Source organism: Chionomys nivalis, chromosome 4, assembly GCF_950005125.1.
Source record: "Chionomys nivalis chromosome 4, mChiNiv1.1, whole genome shotgun sequence".
Classification (NCBI taxonomy): Eukaryota; Metazoa; Chordata; class Mammalia; order Rodentia; family Cricetidae; genus Chionomys; species Chionomys nivalis.
The window spans coordinates 20,949,693-20,974,406 of NC_080089.1; the positions used below are offsets into that span (position 1 = coordinate 20,949,693).

Below are 24,714 nucleotides of genomic sequence, written 5' to 3' on the forward strand. Positions count from 1 at the left end.
AGTGTGAGCTCTGTGAATCAAATGCTGGTCCTCGTGTTTGCATTGCAAGCACTCACTTCACTGACTGAGTCCTCAGCCTTGAGAGGTTCTTTTTTGATTTTTCAAGACAGGGTTTCTCTGTGTAACAATCTTGGCTGGCTGTCCTTGAACTCATTTTGTAGACCATGCCTCGAACTCACTGAGATCCACCTGCCTCTGCCTCCCAAGTGCTGGGATTAAAGGTGTGCACCTCCATCGCCCGGTGAGAGGTTCTTGTTTTGTTTTGGGTTTTTGGTTTTTTTTGAGACAGGGTTTCTCTGTAGCTTTGGAGTCTGTCCTGGACTACCTCTTGTAGACCAGGCTGGCCTCAAACTCACAAAGATCCTCCTGCCTCTGCTTCCTGAGTGCTGGGATTAAAGGCGTGCACCACCACCACCCAGTGAGAGGTTCTTTTTAAGGCAAGTCTTCACTACGTAGCCCAGGCTGGCTTCTAACTCATGATCCTGCCTTTGGTGACTGGACTGCTCGGAGCTATAGGTGCTGGCCGCCCTGATAAGCTTAAAGCAGGCATTTATGTCAAAGTTGCTACGTGGCTTATATGAATGTCATACCCTCTCTGGAGTCTCTCGTGTTAAAACAGAGCCCTCTCCCCCAAGAATTTTTCCACACTTCTTCAGGTCGCTGGTTGCCAATCTTTCTGTCCTCATACAGATTTTTGGGATGTCTGCTTTCCTGATGAAAGGAGCCCAGGTGAGGCCTCCAGTGCTGGTTAAGCTAACAACTGCAGCAAACACTGGGCACCTGGGTGCTGCTGCTGCTGGCAGCTTCCAGCCCCATCAAAGTAAAGATGGGAAAGGGTGACTGGCAGAAAGGCCCTGCAGGGAGAGAGGAGGAGAGGAGCCAGATCCGGCTGTGGCTCTGCTTCTGCTACCTTACCCTGCCACCATCTCATACTTGCTGACTGCCTGATCAGGAAGAGAACTGATCCATTTTTAGTAGCAGCTGCAGGAAGAGTGTTTCCGCTTGTCCCCTGGAAGGCCAGAGAAAGGCTGCCCTTGGGAAGTGGGTCAGCTGATAATGTGTCCCAGAGCCTCCTGCCCACACCCTCACTGGTCCTGCTGTTGGGTGGCCAGCATTTATGCTAGACACAGACTTGGTCCTGCTGAGGTCATTGAATTTGAGAGTCACTATCCCTGCCAGGTGGTCTGACCCGGTCTACCCAGTCCCTGTGCCATCTCTGAGCTCCTATGTTCTCTCTGCATGTCTGTGAAATGGACATTATGTTTGTGTGTCTGTGTGCATGAGTGTGCACATGTGTATTGATGTGCACCTGCACACATGCAGAGGCTAGAGGAGGAGGCCTGCCTTGAACTCACAGAGATCCTCCTGGCCTCTGCCTTCTGAGTGCTGGGATTAAAGGTGTGCGCCACTATGCTGGGCTTGTTTTGTTTTTGCTAGGCTGGAAGTTAGCAAGCCCCAGTGAGCCTCTCTCCCTTATAGACATTTGTGGGGACACCTGGCTGGTATGTGGGTGCTGAGATCCAAATTCCCATCCTCATGTATAGCACCCGATTCTGTGTTACCCTCTTGGTACAGTTCGCGTGCCACTGTACCGTACGCGAGTTGGGAAAGGGCCTGGAGATTGAAAGAACAACACAAGAGACCTGGGTCATTCGAAAGGAGATCAGCCGAATCCCGTTTATTCAACTTTGGGGAAATCCTTAAATACCTAGCTGCTGCACAAGGAATGCCTAGGCAGGTGGGAAATTGCCACACCCAACATGGAGTAAACAATGCTCTACAGCTAATCACCAGGCGGGGCAGAGGGAGCACCTGTACAGAATATTTTAGCTGGACCCCAGGAGCAAGGGTAGACCCGGGCCCTACACTCCTGTTTATACTACAAGGGCTCTTAACTTCTGAGTCACCTCTGGCTAAATGCTTTATTTTTCTTAAGGCAGGGTCTCATGTAGCCCAGGCTGGGCTCCCATTCCTAACCCTCTGCCTCCACATCCCTGGATCCACGATAACAGACCCTTGTTACCAGCTGTGTTATGACGTGTTGGGGTCTCCCAGGCTTCCTGTATGCCTGCTGAGGGTTCTGCCGAATGAGCTGCTGAGCTAGCTCTACCTGTGGAGACTTTTCCCCACTCAGGCCTCTGGTCGCAAGCTCCCTGTGGCTGCTCTTCTCTGAGGCCACTTGCCTTGTGGTTCTGTGATTTGGACGACCAAGTTATTTTGGTTTGCTCCACACAGTACCCATCCTGGCTCCTCTCTGCAGGGTGCCTCGCTGCCCCACAGTATTACCTAGAGTGTGTCATGCAGACTTTGAGAATGAGTGTTGGCACTTCCTCAGCCTTTTCTTGAAAAATTCAGGCATCCAGACCCCAGCCTGGCAGCTGATGCCTGCAGTCCAAACACAGCACCTGCTTACAACACCTGCTTATCTTGTGTTTTGTCAATATATCCTGTGTGGCTCAGTTTGGCCTTCATCTTATATCCTTCTTCCTCAGTCTCCTAAGTGCCCGGATCCCAGGTGTGTGCTGCAGTATCCAGCTCTTCCCAGCGTTTGGGAGCCCGAGGCAATGGATCTCAACTGTCAGTCCTTCCCGAACTGTGCAGTGAGCTCTAGATTAACCTGGGACCCTTTATCAAAAAGAAGAAAAAAAGTCTGTCAGTGAGGGGTTTGTCACAAAATATGAGGACCTAAGTTTGTCCTCAGTACCCTTTGTAAAAGGTTAGGTGTTGGGTGCCCTGCAGTGGTGGAGAAGGAAGGAAGGGTTGCTGCAGCTTCATGGCCAGCCAGCCTAGCCCAATTGACAAACCGTGGGCTCTTTCAGAGGCATTGTCTCAAAAAGTAAGGTGGAGAGCAGTCGAGGAAGGAAATCTGAGGTTAGTGTCTAACTGCCACATGCATGCGTGCATATGTGTATGAATACTCATACACAAAAATAGAATTTAAAAGGAATGATGGGCGGTGGTGGTACACACCTTTAATTCCAGCACTCGGGAGGCAGAGGCAGGCAGATCTCTGTGAGTTTGAGGCCAGCCTGGTTCACAAAGTACACAAAGTGTGTTCCAGGACAGCCAGGGCTACACAGAGAAACCCTGTCTCGAAAAACAGGAAAAAAGAAGAAGAAGAATGAGCCAGGTCTGGTGGTATACACCTTTAATCCTTGCAAAGACAGACAAATGTCTGAGTTTAAGCCCAGAACTACGTAGTGAGACTGTCTCAAAATATAAGCCAACCTGATAAAATGAAAGAAAGAACAAATGCCATGTTCCTCAAGTTTCTGTAGGAACTGAAGTGGTTTCCTTTCTTCTCTGCCTGGCATACTGTATGTTCTTGGGCACCCTCCACCCCAGCACACCACCTCTTTCTCACCTTGAACATCTGTTCTTATCTCTGTGTCAGAATATGCGGAGTTTTTGCACTGCAAGTCCAAAAAGTTTACAGACTTCGATGAAGTCCGGCAGGAGATCGAAGCGGAGACTGACCGGGTCACGGGGACCAACAAAGGCATCTCCCCAGTGCCCATCAACCTTCGGGTCTACTCACCACACGGTAGGTAGCTTGGATGGGGACCAGGGGAGCTGGTATAGTTTTTATATCCAGTAGGATTGTTCTGCTTCCCGAGCATCTGAGAGATGCATCATGACTAGGAAGCCTTGGGAGGGAGGTCAGGAGTGGGCATGGACGCATGAACGCATGCCTATACCTCAGTTCTGTGAGACAAGGGCCAGAGGACATATTAAGACCCCATCTCAAACAAAAGCAAAAAAAAAAAAAAAAAAACAGGACTGAGGTTGGAGCTCTGTGGTCAGGCACTTGTGTAGCAAGCATGAAGTCAATCCCCAGTACCACATTTTAAATAAAAATGGGCCAGATATGGCAGTGTATATGCCTGTAACCCCAGCACTTGGTAGGCTAAGACATAAGAACTTTGTGTTTGATGCTGAAAGCACCTAAATTTTTGTAAAAAGTAAAAGTTTTTGAAATTTTACTTTATGTGTATGTATATTGCCTGGATGTCTGTATACATACCACACACACACACACACACATCTAGTGTCTGAGGAAGTCAGAAAAGGGTGTCATATCTCATGGAACTGGAATTACAGGTGGTTATGAGTCATTGTGTAGGTCCTGGGAGTTGTACACAGGTCCTTTGCAAGAGCCAGTATTTGTTAACTACTCAGCTCCTTTTTTCTCCTTTTTTTGTTTTTGTTTTTGGTCTTTTTGAGACAGAGTTCCTCTGTGTAGACCTGGCTGTCTTGGAACTCACTCTGTAGACCAATCTGGCCTCAAACTCATCTGTGCCTGCCTCTGCCTCCCAGCTGCTGGAACTAAAGATGTGCACCACTGCCTGGCTCTTTTTTTTTTTTTTTTTTAATATATTTCTTCAGGGGCTGGAGAGATGGCTCAGAGGTTAAGAGCACTGGCTGCTCTTCCAGAGGTCCTGAGTTCAATTCCCAGCAACCACAAGGTGGCCTCATAACCATCTGTACTGAGATCTGGCGCCCTGCTCTGGCATGCGGGCATACAAGGAGGCTGAACACTGTATACATAATAAATAAATTAAAAAAATATATATATTTCTTCAGATTTTCTTTTCTGTGTGTGTGTTCTCACATTATATGGTGCACATGTGTAGGTTGGAGGACAACTTATAGGAGTCTATCTCTCCTTCCACCATGTAAGTCCCAGGAATTGCTCTCAGGTTATCAGATTTGGTGGTAGTAATCTTTACCCACTGAGCTATTTCATTGGCCCTATTTATTCTCTCTCTTCCTCCCTCCCTCCCTTCCTCCCTTTCTCCCTTCCTTCCTAAAACAATATATCATGTAACCCAGACTGGCCTCCTTATATGGTTCAGATGACCTTGAATTTCTCATCCTCAAGCTAGTGTGTCACCAGTGCTAAGATTATAGACATGCACATCCAGACATGACTATGTGGTGCTAGGGATGGCATGCAGGGCTTTGTGGGTGCTAGGTGTGCACTTTACCAACTGAACTCCAGCCCTGGCCCGAGCAACATAATAAGTTCACAGCTGATCTGGGCTACACACTCAGACTCTCCTTCAAACACAGAGAAGGTGTGAGAAGAAGGACCATGGCTCAGTGAGTGGAATGCTTGCTGTTGAAGTGTGAAGACTGCATTCTCCCACAGCAGCTGCACAGCACAGCATTGTGTGTGTCTTTAATTCTGGAACCAGGATACTGGGACAGATAATGTGTAGCTGAGTTGGTAGCTCTAGGTAGCTCTCCTCAGTGAGGAGACCCTTTCTCAAAAGATACGGTATAGGAGCCAGCAAAATAGCTCACCAGGTAAAGGTATCTATTGGCAAGCGTGATGACCAAGTTCAGTTCCCAGAATCCATGTGGTAGGAGAGAACTGACTACTACATATTCTCTGACCTCCATCTGTGAACCTTGGTGTACATGTTTTCTCTCTCTCTCTCTCTCTCTCTCTGTAAAATTAATAAATTTTAAAAAGAATAAATATGGTGGAGAACAGTACGTGGGTGAACTGACCTCCACATGCGTGTGCCCATAAGGACATCCACCAAACATGCAAAATACACACAGAAGTATGTTCTAGGGCTGGAGAGATGGCTCAGTGGTTAAGAGCACTGCCTGCTTTTCCAAAGGGCCTGAGTTCAATTCCCAGCAACCACATGGTGGCTCACAACCATCTATAATGAGATCTGGTGCCTTCTTCTGGCCTGAAGACATGCTTGCAGGCAGAATACTCTATACACAATAAATAAATCTTTAAATAAATAAATAAACAAACAAACAAACAAATAAATAAATAAATAGGAGAAGTATGTTCTAGTAGGAGTATTAGGAATGCTCCCCCTGGGAACTTGCTGATGTCCAAACTAGGTCTCTTCAGGGCTGGGCTGTGTGTATGCTCTGAACCCTTTCCAGTCTCTAACCACTTTTGCTTTTTGGTTTCACCCTCAGTGTTGAACCTGACCCTCATCGATCTCCCAGGAATCACTAAGGTGCCAGTGGGGGACCAGCCGCCAGACATTGAGTACCAGATCAAGGATATGATCCTGCAGTTTATCAGCCGCGAGAGCAGCCTCATTCTTGCCGTCACTCCAGCCAACATGGACTTGGCCAACTCAGATGCCCTCAAACTGGCCAAGGAGGTGGATCCCCAAGGTAACCGTCCAGCCCCAGGGAAGCAGCTCCCTCTAGTAGTGCTAGGCCCCTTCCCTAGTGCACTTTCTGGCCCAGGACTGTGTTAGAAAGAGGTCTCCTGGGATTCAGCATCCCCTGTGTGATGGGCACTTCTTGCAGCACTTAAAATAGACATTCATCGTTAAGTACTGATGGGGACCACTCTGTCAGCCCTGGAGGGTGGTTTCTGCCTGTGCTAGTCAACTCTCCATCAGTAGAACCAACACCCTGACATAGGCATTGTCTTTTAAAGAGCATACAGGTTCATTTAGGCTCATTTCAGAGGTTCCTGGTTGTGATTGGTGCCCCATGAGGAGACAGCACTTCATTGTGCATATGGGGAGCAAACCCACTCACCTCATACCCAGGGAACAGAACGGAATAAGAAAAGGGATGTGGAGCCCCAGTGACCAAAAAGCTTCAGGGAGACCTTACTTCATAAAGGCAGATAGTCTAGCACATGAGCCTTTGGTGGATATTTAAAGTCTGAATTTTAGTCTGCAGCTGTTTCTCTGTGGTAGAATTGCCTAGGGACAGACTGGAGGTGCAACCCATCATAAGTGAGGATCTAGGTTCCATCCAAGGGCTCATCTGTTAAGAGCACTTTCTGCTGGGCATGGTGACACACACCTTTAATCCTAGAACTTGATAGGCAGAGGCAGGTGGATCCCTGTGAGTTCAAGGCCATCCAGAGCTACATAGTGAGACCCTGCCTAAAAAAGAGAAGGGAAAAAAAGAATATTCGCTGTTTTTGCAGAGGACATGAGTTTGGTTTCCAGCATCTACATGGTGGCTCGTAACAATCTGTGACTTCAGTTCCAGGGAACCTGACGCCCTCTTCTGAGCTCTGTGGGCAGCAGACATGCACATGGTGCACTGGACAGATGGGCACACCACACACTTATGCTCAAAAAAATAATAGTTGATCTAGTAAAATTAAAAAACCATGGCAAATATAAATCAGTAAGACACAATCTTTAGCAGCAGCGTTCGCAGGACACAGTTATAATTCCAGACACATCTGTCTACAGCCTACAGTCTTCTTTGTTGAGATGGGAACATTGGGGGTGGCCTGGGCTATAGCTCATTTGGTGGTGTGCTTGCTAAGTACACAGAATCCATCACTACATGAACTTGGTGTGGTGCTGCACACCTGCAATACAAGTACTCCAGAGGTGAGGCAGGAGGATCAAGAGTTTATGCTCATCTTCTGCTATATACGAGTTTGAGCAAGCCTGGGCTGCATTAGAACCTTTCTCTCTCTCAAAAAAAAAGGAAAAATAAAACCTGGGGAAAGAGCATGGACAACCTGGCAGAGATTTTGAGAGGGAGGAGGCCTATGAGAATGCAGAGTGAGCTGGAAGTACACGGCTTTGCTGGACCTCCTAAGGGGCCTCCAGCACATGTCAGTCATGTTACCCACTGTCCACACAGAATGGGCATGGCCACGAGAAGGTATTAATGAGACAATGCAAAGTGGACATCACCATGGTGAGGTGCCATCTGCGAGCACACTGACCTCCTTGAGTTATTTTTTCCTTTCTTCTTCTTCTTCTTTTTTTTTTTTTTTTGTCTTTGAAAGTACTCATGGTTATTATGGAAAAGAAAGTTACCGTGGAAAAACCAGGAGCCCACAGAGCCCGCCGCTTTCATGTAGATAGCCCTGGACAAACTTCCTCCTAGAGTCTTTCTTACATGTAAACCTAATTTATTTATTTATTTGTGTGTGTGCTTGTTTGTTTACTTATTTGGTTTTTCAAGGCAGGGCTTCTCTGAGTAGCGGCTTTGATCTTCTGGAACTTGCCTGTAGACCAGGCTGACTTCGAACTCACAGAGAACCACCTGCCTCTGTCTCCTGAGTGCTGGGATTACAGGCGTGCGCCACTATCACTGGGCAAACTGTTATTTCTTAAAGTGGGACAGTCTGTCGTTATTTTTGTGTGTGTATCTGTAATGTGCCCCTGTTTTGTGGTTGTTGCTTTGGTTTTTTGTGCTTTTTAATTTTCAGTTGTGGTTTCAGAATGTAGCCCTGGCTGAGCTGACTTCACTGTATAGACCGAGGTAGTCCAGTATCAGACATGCCTGTGCTCCCAAGTGTTGGGATTGCAGGTTCACGGCACCACACCTGCCCTATTTTATACTGTAGTGACAGTGTGTTATTCTGTGTGGAAGCCCCATTGTTTAGCTACCCACTCCTTATCCTCACTGTGTCTGTTCTTATCAACAGATGTTTCCATTGGAGCCCATGCCACAGGCTCCTCCCATTCATTTCTTTTTGTAGTGTGACCTGTTCCCTGTTATCTCTGAATATTTAAGGTGCCAGCTAGTGCAGTCACCTGTGATTTCCCAGTTGATACCAGTCTCTGTGGGCCTCTGTTGGCTCCTGATGTGTCCTGCTCATGTGGTACATACAGGTAACATGTGCACATGTGTATCCAGCCTATGCCTGGGTTCCTGATGTGTCAGGTTGTTCTTGTTCACTTAGACAGAACCTTGTGTAGTGCAGCTTGGTTTCAAACCCTGTGTAGCTAAAGATGACCTTAAACTTTTGATCCTCCTGCCTCTACCTCCTGAGTGCTAAGATTACAGGTATGTACCAACATGCCCATTATAATTGGGTCCTTAGGAAAGAGCTGCAGGCTCCTTGCCAAGTACTCTACAGCTTAGCTGGCACTGGGGAGGAGCCTAGGGTTTGTGAATGCTAAAGTAAGTATGGTCCGTGGAGTTGCACCATCTTCTACCCTGGCTTGGAAGCTCAGCTTACAAACTGTTCAGGTGAATTGTGATCACAATCCCAAACTAAAAAATTTTTGGCTGTGGGGATTATTAGTAGAGGTGGGGCCCAGACACATAGTGGATGTGGGGGGTAGCTTTGCAGTGGGGTGTACTAACTTTGGCAGACGTGGTGAGAACTTTGGTGTGGTCCTTGGAGTGGAACTTGAGCCAGGTAACAAGGAGCCCTGGAAACAGTTGTTCTGATTCAGGTGTAATGTTGGGAATGGGTAGGGGAAGATTCTAGTTTCCATGATGCTCCCTGGTTCTGCTGTGACCCACTTACATTCTTGGCCACTGTTTATTGAGAAAGCACTTGCCTCTTGATAGAGTCATTGGAGCTTAATTGTCATTTCACACTGCCAACAGGCATCCAGGCAAAACGACACAATGACTGACTTGTCTTGTCTCATCCCCTGTCAGAGGACCCCAGGGGCCCTTTCTCATGACCCCTTCTGACTTCCGGGCTCTTTCAGGCCTACGGACCATCGGTGTTATCACCAAGCTGGACCTGATGGATGAAGGCACAGATGCCAGAGATGTCCTTGAAAACAAGCTACTGCCCTTGAGAAGAGGTATGCAGGGCTGGGGTGGGTCTACAGCGGTTCTGAATTACAGCTGTCTTCTGGAACCTTAGGACGCAAGTAGGCAGCCAGGCTTGGTGTATGCTATAATCCCAGCACTCTGGAGATAGAGATGGGGTCAGAAATTCCAGGTCATTTTTGGCTACATAGCATGTTCTATGCCAGGCTGAGCTACATGAGACCTCATCTCAAACAAACAAATATAAAATGCTTTTTCAAAAGGTTCTAGGAATGAATCTCAGTGGTAGAGCCCTTGCCCACCATATGCTAGGAACAAGGTTCATTCTCCAGCTACACAAACAGAACACAGCAAAGAGACTCATACTGCTTGATTCCACCTATTGAAGGACCCTAGAGCCGTCATTTTCCAATATGTAGATGGTGATGCTTAGGCATTGGAGGATAGCCAGGCATGGACACACACCCATCAGTCCTACATTCAAAAGCCTGAAGTGGAAGGATCATGAGTTTGAAGACAGCTTGGGGTAAAGCACTGAGGACCTGACTTTAGAATTCACATAAAGGTAGAAGGAGGAACTGATTCCAGCTCCTTGGAGTGGGGCTGAGAAGTGCTTCCCTAGCTAGTGGAGGCTGAGGGATGGAATGCTGGGACTAAAGAAGTGAGGCCTTCTGGCTCCGCTCCACAACTGGGAGTGCTCCTCCTTAGACCAAGGGTTGCTCAGCATCTTCAGGCACTGGTTGTACTGAGAATCCATCCATTTGGACTCATGACCTCATCCTCCTCTTCCTTTATGACGGCAGTTACACGACCTCTGTCTCCCTCTGTCTTCCCAAGAATGACATCTCTCCCTTCCTCCCCACTTGTGAGGACCTGGCTCTTCCACTGCGTCTCCCCTCCTACTTTACAGACTCACACAGCTACCGTGTGACTGTTGCCCTGAGCACCCATCCTTTTTGGGTTACTGTATATATGGTGCTTTGTTTTGTTGTTGGTGTTTGAGACGGGCTGGCCATGAGCCTCCTGCCTCAGCCTCAGCTGGGGTTCTAATATGTACTGCCACATTGGGCTTATTCACTTACATATGCATATGTATATTTTATTTTTGTTAATTTTCATTTTTGACATTTTTGTTTGTTTGTTTGTTTGTTTGTTTTGTTTTTCGAGACAGGGTTTCTCTGTGACTTTGGAGCCTGTCCTGGAACTAGCTCTGTAGACCAGGCTGGCCTTGAGCTCACAGAGATCCACCTGCCTCCCTAGTGCTGGGATTAAAGGCGTGCACCACCACCGCCCGGCCCATATTTTTGTTTTTAAGGACTGTATGCCCGGTGACTATCATGACATAATGCAGGGCCACCTTTAACTTAGCACCTTCCTCCTCAGACTTCTCAGTCATGGACCACCAAGCCTGAATCTCATGGGTTTTACTTCATTTATTATTTGCATATGGCTATGGGGTATGCATGATGATGTTTATGGCGGGGAGGTGCCACAACTTGGGTGTGGAGGTCAGGAGACAACATTTTAGAGTCAATTCTCTGTCTATCACATGAATTCTGGGAGGTCAAACTCAGGTCATCAGGCCTGGCAGCTAGCCATTTTACTGCTGAGCCATGTGCTGGCTGTAGTGGGTTTTAATATGATGAAAAGATAGGCTATCTTCTCTTTACCTTGTTTTCCAGGTGTTTGTTGTTGATGGTGTTTTTGTTTTGGAATGTGTTTATGTCTTTATTTTTATTTATTTATTTATTTTTGGTTTTTCGAGATAGGGTTTCTCTGTAGCTTTGGTGCCTGTCCTGGAACTAGCTCTTGTAGACCAGGCTGGCCTCGAACTCACAGAGATCCGCCTGCTTCTGTCTCCCGAGTGCTGGGATTAAAGGCGTGCGCCACCACCGCCCGGCTTCTTTTTAATTTCTTTTTAAACTCACTGTGGCAATGAGTTTGGGTATGTGCAGCCCTTTTGGAAGCCACAGGCTGAAGTTAGAGACATCCACGAGCCACTGACTGACAGAGGTACTGGGGAAGAGGAGTGTCCTAGTGTGCTTTCTGTTACTGTGATAGACACCATGGCTAGAAGCAGCTTGGAGAGGAGAGGCTTTATTTGGCTTACAGTTTGCAGCCCATCATGGAAGGAAGCTAAGTCAGGAACTGAAGCACAGGCCACAGGGAACCTGCTTGTTGGCTTGCTTTCCCCCTGTAACCTGCTCTGCCTACTTTCTTTTTCGGGGAGGGGCGTGTTTTTGAGACAGGGTTTCTCTGTATAGTGCAGCCCTGGTTGTCCTGGAACTTACTCTGTAGACCAGGCTACCATGAACTCAGGTCCTGCCTCTGCCTCCCTAGAGCTGGGATTAAAGGCGTGCACCACCACGCCATCTTCAGCCCGCTTTCTAATACTGGACCACCAGTTCAGGGGTGGCACTACTCACAGTGAGCTGGGCACTCCTGCAGCACTCATAATAAAGAAAATGCCTACAGGCCAATCTGATAGAGTTAGTTCCTCAGTTAAGTTCCTCTTCCAGATGACTCTAGCTCTTAGTAATGACAAATACTACCAGGCACAAGGGGGAAGTACTTTTAACTGCACAACTGTCTTTATTTCGTGGTGCTGGAGTGGGAGCCAGGGCTTTCCACGGTTGTTCAGGACTGTCCCTGTTGAGCTGTCCCTTCTACCCTTCAGTTATCCTTGAAGCTCAGTCTGGAGACTTCCTTCCATGTTTCAAGTTGCCTTCCCCAGCTACCTTCCATTGCTTTCTTATCCCTAGTGAGGTCTCCACCATCCTGTGCCCTCTTCGGTCAGTAATTTGTGGGGCCAGTCTGTTTCTTTTACTGGCCGAGCCGAGCCAGGTCAACACTGGGAGCACAGCTCTGTGTCCTTCCTGGTGTAATGCATGCCTTGACCTTCTCTCTCTAGGCTACATTGGTGTGGTCAACCGCAGCCAGAAAGACATCGAGGGCAAAAAGGACATCCGGGCTGCTCTGGCAGCTGAGAGGAAGTTCTTCCTTTCTCACCCAGCCTACCGGCACATGGCTGACCGAATGGGTACCCCACACTTACAGAAGACCCTGAATCAGGTACAGCTGAGGTTTGAGGCTCCATGTAGAGTAGGGCAGTCTGCCATTCTCAGGCTCTGGCAAGTAACAAGGCTGCCACTCTCTTCTTATTCCTGCCCTGCGTGCTTTTCATTGCAGGCCTGTTGAGCACTGGGTAAGTCATGAGCTGGTGTTGTGACTATTTGAATCTTAGTGTCGCTGTTGTTTTCAAGGCCACTGCAGTCTTGGGGTTGGTAACAGTCGGTCCAGGCTGGTGACTGCAGCTAAGTGGGAAGGTGTGCAGCGTGGACTGCTGGGATCTAAAACCCTTCCCAGCCTCTGAGCAAGCAGTAGTTGGCGGCCCAGCTTTCCCATGCCTCCCTCCTCTTACCCACCAAGGGAGAATAGCTGTCCCTTCTGTTTCCTAGGGTAGAAGTCAGTGAGGCCACATGTCTGCAGCACAGGGCATATACCTTGTATGAAAGGGAATAGTCTCCGGGGACTGTCATGTTTTTCACAGTCATGAAACAGAAAACTAATAAGTGCAGACAGAGGCAGAGACCAGAATCCCCAGTGAGGGTGTTAGGCTCTGGCTCCATGCTAGAGCACCTGTCTGGAATCTACTTGTTAGGGGCTAGGAGTGTTGCATAGCAGTATAGTGCCAACCTAGCCCGTGGGAAGCCCTGGGTTCCTTCTCCAGCACCACATAAATCAGTGTTATGCTGCATCTGTAATCCCAGCGCTCAGCTCAGATCAGGAATCCAAGGGCATCTCTCAGCTACATAATCTGGGATAAATGAGAGTCTGCCTGAATCAAAAAATAACAGCCAAGTCCCTCAGTTATGCATGGACTGGGGCAGAGGCACTGTGTACAAGGGCAGTTGTCCTTTGAGAAGGTCCAATGTGCCAGCCAGTAAACAAGCTATCAGATAAAGTCCATGTTAACTACAGCTGGGGATCACTGCAAAATGAAGCTCATTCTTAGAGCAACTGGAACAGGAATTGGGCAGTGTGTCTTGTAGGTAGGGGACCATTGGGCCTGGGCAGAGTGAGGAAGGACAGGTAGGATGGAAAACCCTCCACAGGCCCTGGGGCTGCTTGAGAGCCAGGTGTGTAGACTGGCCAGTCCTCTTGAATCGAAGGGTGTTTTGTGGGGCTGGTTGTCCCTGCTCCTCTCTGTAAGCCCAGGATTATGGTCCACAGGTGGCTCCGAAGGTACAGCCACCTGCCACTCATACTTAAGGACCTGATTTCAATCCCCAAAAGTCATATATAGGTAGAAGAAAGCAGTGGACTCCATGAAACTGTCCTCTGACCTCCATGCAGGCATGTGCTCTTCCCACCCCCACAATAATAGGTAAAGAAGAGTTGTAAAAGCTAGAGCTGTGAGCACCCAGCCTGCCTGAGGCCTGTTGCTTCCCTTGAGAACAGCAGGACTTGAACTCAGCACAAGCAGGAGCCTCATCTACTCCCCTCCTCTAGCGTTTTGTCTTCAGAATCCTCGTCTTCTCTGTTGATGGGAATCCACCTGCTCTGACGTGCTTTTGCTCTGTCCCTTCCTCTCCCTCCCATCTCCCTGCAGCTGTGCCCCCACTACTTCTCAGTATACCTTTGGATCTCAGTTGGACCATCCACGGCACTGGATGTTGTTCAACATCTGCCTACGGGCTTTCTGCAGTGCCTTGTGCCATCCATCCAGCTTCTGTCCATGTCCTGATGTTTTTGTCTAGAGTTTTGTGGCTCTCGTTCGCTTGCACCCACAGCTCTGGGTGTTCTGACTGACGCTTACCTGTCCCCTACAGCAACTGACCAACCACATACGGGAGTCACTGCCAACCCTGCGCAGCAAACTGCAGAGCCAGCTTCTGTCCTTGGAGAAGGAAGTAGAAGAGTACAAAAATTTCCGGCCCGATGACCCCACACGCAAGACCAAAGCCTTGCTGCAGTATGTACCCCTCCCTGCCTTACCCCATTGCCTGTCCAGTTCATTCTGTTCTCCATTCAGTCCCTGTCCCAAGCTGCCCACGACTGGGGTCAGACTCTTGACATTTCAACATGACATTGCCATTGTAGGGTACATGCTTAGAAACCATGCACTCGCATTACAACAAAAGGTGAAAAATCACATTGTTTTAATAAATTATCATTTTGTATTGTTCTGCATTCATTGCTGTAGTTGGCTGTGGCTTGTGGCATGTAAGTTGGACACATCGAAGTTGGCATATTATTAAGACCATCATCTCAGCCCTTGGGAGGTGGAAGCAGGAAGATAAATCAAAAGTTCCTGAGCTAAGACGGTGGATCATCAAGTTAAAGTGCTGCCTCAAAATCTGGCTCCAGCTCCATCCCTAGGATTAACATGGTGGAAGGAGAGAATCCACTTTGATGGTTCGTCCTCCACATGTGTACTGTGACACACATTTGTGGCTCTTCAGAGTACTTGCTACTCCTGCAGGGGCCTGAGTTCAGTTCCCAGCACCCAGATGGTAGCTCACAACCATCTGAGCTGTAGCACCCCGGGGCCTGATGCCCACTTTGTCTTCACTCAGACACATGTACATGTAAATAAAAATTGTTTGAAGCCAGTGACTGGAAAGGTAGCTAAATGGGTAAAGTTACCCAAGGACCTGAGTTTTGGGTCTCCAGCATCCATGTAGGAAGGCAAACACATTAACACACACTTGTACTGCAAGCACTGGGGGGTGGGGATGCAAGCACTGGGGGGTGGGGAGACAGATTGATCTTTCCTCACTGGTCAGCTTTATTAAGACACTAGAAACACATGCACATGCGTGTGGTACAAGAGACCCTGTCTAATTAAAAGAAGAAGCAAGAGAACAAGCAGATATGTTGTGATCAACTGAGTGTGGTGGCTGACACACGCCTTAGCCACTTGGGACGCTGAAGGTAGAGGGGCTGTTGAGCTCTGGGTTTGAGGCCAGTCCTGCTTTAGAAACAATCTGTGACATCAGAATCCGAAATGATTACATGCACCCTTTTATTACCACCCCCCCCCTTTTTTTGGAGGGAGTGCACATTGTATAGCCCAGAGTGTGGAGGTCCAAGGGTGACATTGAGAAGTCAGTTCCTTCTTTGTATCATTTACTTCCCAGAGACTCAATGACAAGTGCCTTTACTCATTGAATTATATTCCATATTGCTGTCTACCATTCCCCCTAAATATATATATTATTACACAGACTATCAATATACTACTTCTTATGGTTGCCAAGTTCCACAGTGTGTCATCCTGTTGGCCTACTCTATATCCTGAGGCTCCCAGGGCATCTTATTCAAGCTTTTGTAGCCTGTCCAGGGTGGGGCTCTGTGCAACTCGGGTAGAGAAGTAGCAGAAGCTACAGATGCCCCTGGCCTGTCTGGGGGGCTGCATAGCTGGTGACCTCAGAATTCCATCTAGAAACTTGGGAATAGCAGACCATTAGAGTCCAGGAGAACAACCAGGATGGTGTCCAGGGCTTGTCGGGTTTTCTGTTTTTGTTTATTTGTTTGTTTTTGTTTTTTTGAGACAGGGTTTCTCTGTGTAACAACCCTAGCTGTCCTGGAACTAGCTCTGTAGACCAGACTGGCCTTGAATTTAGAGAGATCTGTCTGCCTCTACTTCCTAATGCTGGGATTAAAGGTGTGTGCCACCATCGCCTGCTTGTTTTACTTGTTTTTTTAAAAAACATGCATTCGTGGGGCTGGAGAGATGGCTCAGTGGGAAAGAGCACTGGCTGCTCTTCCAGAGACCCTGGGTTCAATTCCCAGCACCCACATACATAGCAGTTCACAACTGTCTAACTCAAGTTCCAGGGGATCTGACACTGTCATACAGGCATACATGCCGGCAAAATACCAATAAATAAATAAACCATTTTTTAAAAGAGACATGTACATTTGGGCTGGAGAGATGATTTAGTCGTTAAGAGCACTGGCTGCTCTTCCAGGGGTCCTGAGTTCAATTCCCAGCAACCACATGGTAGCTCATAATCACCTATAACAGGATTTGATGCCCTTTTCTGATATATAGGCATGCATACAGACAGAACACTATACATAATAAATAAGTAAATCTTAAAGAAAAAGAACCATGTATGCATTGGCTGTTAAACAGTCACATACATTATTTATTTGTCTATCTCTCTGTCTGTCTATCTATTTATTTGCTTTTGGTTTTTCAGGACATAGTTTCTCTGTAGCTTTGGAGCCTGTCCTGGAACTAGCTCTTGTAGACTGACCAGGCTGGCCTTGAACTCACAGAGATCCGCCTACCTCTGCCTCCAGGGTGCTGGGATTAAAGGAGTAAGCTACCACCACCTGACTAAACAGTTGTATTTAAAATAAAAAAAAAAAATAGCCAAACATGGCGGCATACATACACCTATAACACTAGCACTGTGGAGGTCTGGGCAGAAAGGTCTTTACTTCAAGGCCAGCTGGGCTTACACAGCAAGATCTTGTATTCAAAAACAACAAAACGTGAAAGACAAGAAAATTGGCCACAAGACTGACAGGTTGGCTCAGGGGGTAAATATGCTTGCTGCCAAGACTGATACCCTGACATCTATCCCCTAGACTCACATGTGGAAGCAGAGTACTGACTCCCACAGTACTCTCTGATTCCGCTCATACACTGTGGCATGCCTCCCCCCAATAATACATGTAACTTAAGAAGCAGTCTGCTACACGACTCATGTAATTGCAGGGCTGTGCAGAAACTTTCATCTTGACCTTTTGGTTTTTCTTTCCTTGAAGGATGGTCCAGCAGTTTGGAGTGGACTTTGAGAAGCGAATCGAGGGCTCTGGAGATCAAGTGGATACACTGGAGCTGTCTGGGGGGGCCCGAATCAATCGCATCTTTCATGAGCGCTTTCCCTTTGAGCTGGTAAAGGTGAGTGTTCAGCCTGGAGCGTGCATCAGACATCCAGACGTGTTTGGTCTCCATCTTGGCCTTAAACGTTCTTCCAAACCAAAATGTCACAAGCTCTGCATCATGCTAAAGGCTGCTGTCAGTAAACATGGCCTGAAAGACGTTTCCCCATGGTCTCTGTCTTCTAAGATCTCACAGCTTAGACGCTCTTGGCAGAACAGTAGGGAAGTTCATGTTTCTTACTCCGATGAGGGGAAAAGGATCCATGGTGGCCAACAAGATGGCTCAGCAGGTAAAGGCACCTTCTGCTCAACCTGATGACCTGAGTTTGATGTCCAGGCGGAAACAGAACCAACTCCTGCGAGGTTTTCTCTGGCCCCACACATACTTTGTGAAATTCAGACCCTCCTACACACGCTCTCATACAGCGGGTAACCGCTATGCCGAGAGTGAGTGTGAGGCCTGCTCTCAAAACCTGAAACAAAATCAAAACAAAAAGGCCAGGAATCCCGGAGCTTGGGAGGCAGAGGCAGGACAACCAGGAGAGATCCTGTCTCAAAACAAAAAAAAAGGAAAGCACACTATTCATTTGTGTCCTTTTCCTTTGAGGCAGTGACTGTCTCACATACAGAGGTACACATGTGCCAGTATGGAGGTCAGAGAACAGCCTCCAGGGTTATTTTTCAGTTGCCACTCACTTGCTTGTTTGTTTTTCCAAGAAAGGGTTTCTCTGTGTAGCCCTGGCTGTCCTGGAACTTGATCTGTAGACCAGGCTGACTTCAATTTCAGAGATTTGCCTGCTTTGCCCTACCAAGTGCTGGGATTAAAGGTGTGCATTGCCACCCCTCCACACACATCCCAGCTATCACTTTTTTTGGCGGGGAGGTTTCTCTGTAGCTTTGGAGTCCTGGAACTCGCTCTGTAGACTAGGTTGGCCTCAAACTCACAGAGATTCGCCTGCCTCTGCCTCTTGAATGCTGGGATTAAAGGTGTGTCACCACTGCCTGGCTATCACTCTTGTTATTTAATACTAGGTCTCATTGTAGCCTAAGTTGACCTCAAAGTCTGTGTAGTGAGTCATGACCTTCTGATCCTCCTGTGCTAGGAGTAAAGGCATGTATTACCACATCTAGTTTATTCTGTATTTGGGGTTAATGCAACTGTGGCCAATACTCACGGAGTTATAGTTCTGGTCCAGCCATACTTTTCCTGAGACAGGATCTCTCACCAGCCTAGAACTTAACCAGCAGACTAAGCCTGCTGACTGGAAAGACTTTCTTTTGTTTATGAGTGTTTTTCCTGATGTGCGCAAGTATACCATGTACATATGTAATAGCCCATAGAAGCCAGAAGAGGGCCCCGAATCCCATGAAACTGGAGTTATGGATAGTTGTAAGTCACTATGTGGGTGCTGGTCCTTTGCAAAAGCAGCCAGTGAGTGCTGAGCCATCTCTGCAGCCCAATACACCCGGTGTGTGTGTGTGTGTGTGTGTGTGTGTGTGTGTGTGTGTGTAAGATATTGTATCTATTTACTTAGTGTGTGGAGGTCAGAGAACAACTTTCAGACATTGGGTCTTCCACTATATGGATTCTGGGGGTGCACTCAGATCATCTGGCTTAGTGGCAGGCACCCTTACTTACTGAGCCATTTCTATGACCTTCAGTTGTTTTTAATATTGAGCTGCTAGGTCATCTTTGTGAAGTATAGTCATAAATAGAACAAATTGTCCCAGAATCTACGTATGCTTGGTGTGACCCTGGGAATTCATTCTATGTATTTGCTTGTTTTCTCTCAGATGGAGTTTGATGAGAAAGATCTACGACGAGAGATCAGCTATGCTATTAAGAACATCCATGGAGTCAGGCAAGTTACATGGGAAGTCCCCATGTTCTCCTCCCCTCAACCCATGTGGGCCCTGCAACCTTCTGAGTCTCTGGTAGTGAGGCCTTGACAACATGGGTAGTTTTCAGCACTATTTAAACATCTTGGTCTCCAAGGACAGAGAGAGTATATGTGTTGGCTCTGTATGACCATTCTGGGTCTCTTAGCTACTTTGTCCTCTGGATGAAATCTGTAGTGATGAGAGGCTGGGTGGGAACAGAATTGAGTTGTGTTCATGGGAACCGGAATCTTGTTTGATCATGGGTCCCTTGTGAGCCTCTTAGTGTCCCATCCTTAATTACAATCAATAAAGTGTACCCAGTTCTCTCGCATCTCAAGATTCTTGAGTTACTATGAGGGCTCCCTAATCAGGGACTCTCGGTCATCCCAACCAGCTTTGATGGAATGGCCTTCCTCATCAGGGACCTAGCCATGCTTAGAAAGTGGCTGACTGCCCTTGTTTCTCTCTGACTTATCTTTCCCTGCTTCCCCACTGGGTCCGGACCTTTTTAGAACTGGGCTCTTCACGCCGGACTTGGCATTCGAGGCCATTGTGAAAAAGCAGGTGGTCAAGCTGAAAGAGCCCTGTCTGAAATGCGTGGACCTGGTTATCCAGGAGCTTATCAGTACAGTTAGGCAATGCACCAGCAAGGTACCGCACCCGCGGACATGGGGCCGCAGGCTTGGTATCAGGCCCCAGGTTACCTCATTTCCAAGAATTCTGAAGGGATGGGAATGTGTCAGTCTGGACCCACTCAGGAGGGGGTGGGGGAACACTGGGCTTCTGAGTACCAGCTAGAGGGTAACAGGCCTCCTGGGACCCTGATACCAAGCCCAGCATGCAACTGGTGGAATGGGGGTATCATCTGGCTGTATTGCTTTGCTGCTTGCTAGGGAAGCAGATCGGGGCTTTCTGCTTGAGCTTTGGAGGCCAAGACCCCTGAAATTCCCCTGATGCCCCCCTTGACAAATGACAAATGCCTGGCTTCTCTGGAACGAGTCACTTCTTTGTCCCCCTGGCACTGGAAAGAACACAAAACTGATGGTGTAATGAGAGCTCAGTGCCCAGCTTCACAAAGCTACTTTGGCTCCTCAGTGGCCCTGCCAGCTTTTGCTGTGCCCTGTGGTGTCTTTGTTTCATCTCCACCCCTCCCAGGTAAATCTATGCTCAGTCTACCTGGTCCTGAAGACCTATATCCCACTCTTCATGGGCAACTGTCTCCATTCCAACCAACCTGCCAGGCTCCTCTGAGAGGGTTAGTTCTCAGGACAGTACACTCCTGACAAGCAGCTGAAGTGCTTAGCAGGGAAGAGAGGGCATCTGCTTACAGGATCAATATCCCCAGCTCTCTGAAATGGCAAAGAATTTCTGCTTGAGCTGCCTGTTCTACTGGAGCAAAGTCCCCATGTACTTCCTCAGCTTCTCCAGTTGGAAAACAGAGTAAAAGGAAAAAACAAACAAACAAACAAAAAAGCCAGGCAAGGGGTAGGGTGAGTTTGTAGAGTGCTTGCCTGGCGTGCACGAAGCTCAGGGTTTCATCCTTAGCATCACATAGACTAGATATGGTGGCTCATATCTGTGATCCTAGTACTCAGGAGTTGGAAGTAGGAAGATCCAAAGTTTAAGGTCATCCTTAATCGTATGGCAAGTTGGAGGTTAGCATGTGCTGCGTGGGACTGTTTGAAAAACCAGAACCTAGAGTGGCTGCTGTCATCCTAGGAGCCACTGTCACAGATGTGACATTTGAGATGTGCTCACATACCTCTGTCCCTATGATGATAGTGTCCTGTAGACCAGCCCTCTGCTCTCCCAGGCCTTGTTGATTCCAAGCAGCTTCCAAGACATACATGGGTGTAGGCTTTTCTGCGCATGCACTAACTGGCTCATTCTTGTTTCTTCTCTCTCTCTCTCTCCATCTCTTGTCCTATGTGTGCATTTGTGCGTGTGGCCTGCACTACCCCTGGGTGTCTCTCAACCTCGTCCCGCCCTTCTCCGCATGACCCAGGACGGGGCTCTTCACCCCCGACATGGCCTTTGAAGCCATCGTGAAAAAACAGCTTGTAAAACTCAAAGAGCCGAGTTTGAAGTGTGTTGACCTGGTGGTGTCGGAGCTAGCCACGGTCATTAAAAAGTGTGCTGAGAAGGTAACAGGCCTTGCTCCTCCTGTCCCTCATCAGTTCCCACCTCATCATTTCTTCACTGGCATCAGCCCTGAGCATCTGGACAGTCCTGCTGGAGGGAACCCCTGCTAGGCACACTTGTCACCAGCCCCACCTTTTCAGTTCTGGGGTCCAATGGAGTTACCTTTGGCATGTCCAAGCACAGTCCCATTTGTGAAGCAGTTCCTATTCCTAGGTCCCATCCGCTTGCCCTAACATGAACACCTGCATGTTCCTGCCTTATGGTGCATTAGCAGCATCTCTCACCAACTGGGGAAGATGTGGCTTCCTCACACGCGTGGCTCAGATCATTCACTATCCCAGAAGGGGGTTTGAGGGTTGCCCATATGGGTGCCAAATTCATAGTGATCAGGGGACAGTTTCCAGCAAAGGGTTCCCTGAGCTCGATGGCCCAGATGTTGTCTCTGTTATCCTGGAGCAGGGCACCATGCTCATTTGAATGCTCAGTGAGGGCCATCAGTTTGTCCTGCCTGCACTTAATGCTGGGCGGGAGGGGGATGTCTGGCACCTCTGGGTGACAAAAGCATGTCACTCATTTCTCTGCCACTTTTCACCTCCATTTGCTGGCTTTGCAAAGCGGCTCTCAGCATGCACTGCCACCCTCTCCCCTCTTCCACTCCACTTGCCCCTGACTGGCCTGCCCTTGTCTCTCAGCTGAGAAGCTGGGAGACAAGAGCAAAGTGGGGACCTGGTGGCCCCTCATTTCTTTCCCTGTTTCATCTTTGCACTCGGTTTGTTTCTCTCTGGCCTGGCCATGAAGACCTTGCCAACTCAGCCCTTCTACTTGTCCCCCAGCTCAGTTCCTACCCCCGGTTGCGAGAGGAGACAGAGCGAATTGTCACCACCTATATCAGGGAGCGAGAGGGGAGAACCAAGGACCAGGTAATGTACCAATTTACTCTTTCCTTTTCCTCATCTGTTCACGTGTTGGAAAATAGTTCTGTGAGGTTGTTTTTTTATTATAATTATTCATTTCAAATGAGTTTTCCACAGCATGCATGTGGAGGCCAGAGGACATCTCCAAGAAGTTGGGCTCCTTCTCTCTTTATGTAGAAGTTTGGGGGGGTCAAATGTAGGTCACCAGATTTAAAAGGCAAGCCTCTTCACTTGCTGAACCATCTTACCAGCCCCAAAGATGCATTCCAAGGCCTGAACCATGACTCTGTGGTGTAGCACTTGCCTAGCACCCTGTAAGCAGGTTGTGATTGTGCATGGTTGTCATCCTACCACTTGGGAGCTGGAGGCAGGAGGATCAGAAACTCACACTGAGTTCAAGCTCACCAGTCTGGGCTGCACGAGATTTTGTGTCCCACACTCCCACCTAAAAAAGAGCCATCAGTCTCCACCATCCCCATGCCCAGCCTGTATCCTGGCAGCCCATCACATACTGAGCCGTCTCCCACCGTGATTGTTCAGGTGATGTTCATGTCTTTGTCCAGCTACAGATTAGATTGCTCTGTGATGCGACTAAATCTTTGTTCATTTTTTTAAAGACCAAGGTGGTTTCTTGTTTGCCAGGGTCTTTTCCCACAGTGCTTTGGGGAGACACCATGGGACTCTGATTTCCAACTCGGATCCAATGTGTAAGGTCCATGTGTTGTCTGTGGTGGCCATGGTTGACTTTCTCCATTGTTGGGGTTATTTTCTATGGTGAATATACTACACACTTTTGGGGCTTCCCTTGACTACCAGAAGATGACTAGAACTCTCTGGAGGAAAGTAGACCTGCAGACTTGCTGCCCCTCTGCAGCAGAATCTCTGCTGTCCCTTTCCATACCCTAGGCTGTCATTGATCCTTCAGGTGCAGGGCTGGAGAGATGCCTCAGTGGTTACATGGTCAGACGGACCCAGATTTTGTTCCCAGCACCCACATGTTGGCTCAAAACCATCAATGACTCCAGTTCCAGAGGTCTAATACCTATTTCTGATGTAGCAAGCCCCAGGCATGCACTTGGTAAACAGACAGACAATACATGCTGGTCTCATGCATATAAATATAATTATGGGGCCTTGTTACAGGTGCTTAAACTAGTACAGGTATCCATATTGTGTCTGCTTATTACTCTGGTGAGATTGTCCCTGCAGCACCTTCACCATTGATCCAAAGAATTGTCCTTAAATCTTCATTTAGCACGGGGGCTCTTAGATTAGCTTCTGTGGCCCGGGAGATGTGGGTTTAGTGCAGATACCCGTCGTTACAGTAGAGAGTCTGAAGCAGGACAGTCAAGAGTTCAGGGCTGGACAGACTACATTACACAGTGAAAACGTCCTGAAACAACACAAGGGCAACCTGTCCAGCATTCACAAAGCCCTGGGCTGTAAGCAGGTTTTCTGTCCTCCTCCAGCTCCTAATCACAGCATGAAGACTTACTCATTATGAAAGCTCGGCTTAATGATTTAATAATTTAGCTTAGGCTTAAATTAATCCATTTCTATTCATTTACTTTCTACCTCATATTACTGTATTACTTTTACTCTGTACTGCCCATGCTGCTGTCCTGTTTCTGGCTCGTGACTCTTTCTGTCTCTGCCCTTCTTCCCAGCGTCATCTCTGGGAAAATCCTGCCTAGCTATTGGTGGCTTTTTATTAAACCAATCCAAGTGACACATCTTCACAGCGTACAAAATGATTATTCCACAACCCATCCCCAGCACCTCATGAATCACCTCACAGCACCACATGACGGTGCATGTGAGATTGCTCAGGAGGTAGAGGCAGGAGGATCAGAAATTGAAGGTCTGTCTTGTCTTGTCATGGTGAGTTAGACATCTTAGGCTCCATGAGACCCTGTCTCCAAAGAAAACAAGCAGAAAGTCAAAATAATACACCACCAGAAGCATGAGCACTTCTAGGCTGCTGCTGTCTGTCCAGTGCACACAGCCCTGGTATCCCTCTGTGGACACTGAGCTGTGCGATGACAACATGCAGGCCTTATAGAGCCAGCTCCAAGGACTCTGTGCACAACACCCAGCCCTCCCCAACAGCCTCCCAGCTCTGTGTATTTTGTCTTGCTTATCAGTGAGGACATAGAGGTAACCTTTGGGGGAACTAGAGTCTCTCTCCCCAGACAGCCTGGCTATTCTTAATAGAAACTAGGGTGGAAAGCTTCCTGAGCCAGTGATGTCCATGGAACAACCTCAGCCTGTGCAAACTAGGACCAGGAGCATCCCCCACACAGGGCTGTAATTGGTTTGGCAGTGAACTGTCTGAAGATTTGAGAATGCAGCCTTCCCAGGTGTGGGTGGTGCACGTACACAAGCA

At 48.0% G+C, this 24,714-nt stretch overlaps 1 protein-coding gene across 15 annotated transcripts in view; it reads left to right on the top strand.

The window, feature by feature from the left end:
* Dnm2 (dynamin 2) overlaps window positions 1–24,714 on the top strand; it is a 91,955-nt gene that overhangs the window by 41,880 nt on the left and 25,361 nt on the right. For 9 of the 15 annotated variants that reach the window (XM_057767880.1, XM_057767887.1, XM_057767889.1 and 6 more), the window contains exons 3-11: window positions 3,395–3,544; window positions 5,953–6,156; window positions 9,423–9,521; window positions 12,401–12,561; window positions 14,322–14,464; window positions 17,275–17,410; window positions 19,186–19,253; window positions 19,785–19,923; window positions 22,248–22,334. In XM_057767880.1, coding sequence (XP_057623863.1) covers window positions 3,395–3,544; window positions 5,953–6,156; window positions 9,423–9,521; window positions 12,401–12,561; window positions 14,322–14,464; window positions 17,275–17,410; window positions 19,186–19,253; window positions 19,785–19,923; window positions 22,248–22,334 — 1,187 coding nt within the window. Of the gene's footprint in view, window positions 1–3,394; window positions 3,545–5,952; window positions 6,157–9,422; window positions 9,522–12,400; window positions 12,562–14,321; window positions 14,465–17,274; window positions 17,411–19,185; window positions 19,254–19,784; window positions 19,924–21,277; window positions 21,417–22,247; window positions 22,335–24,714 lie in introns of all 15 variants that reach the window. The other 6 variants (XM_057767888.1, XM_057767890.1, XM_057767875.1 and 3 more) reach the window with 1 other exon arrangement.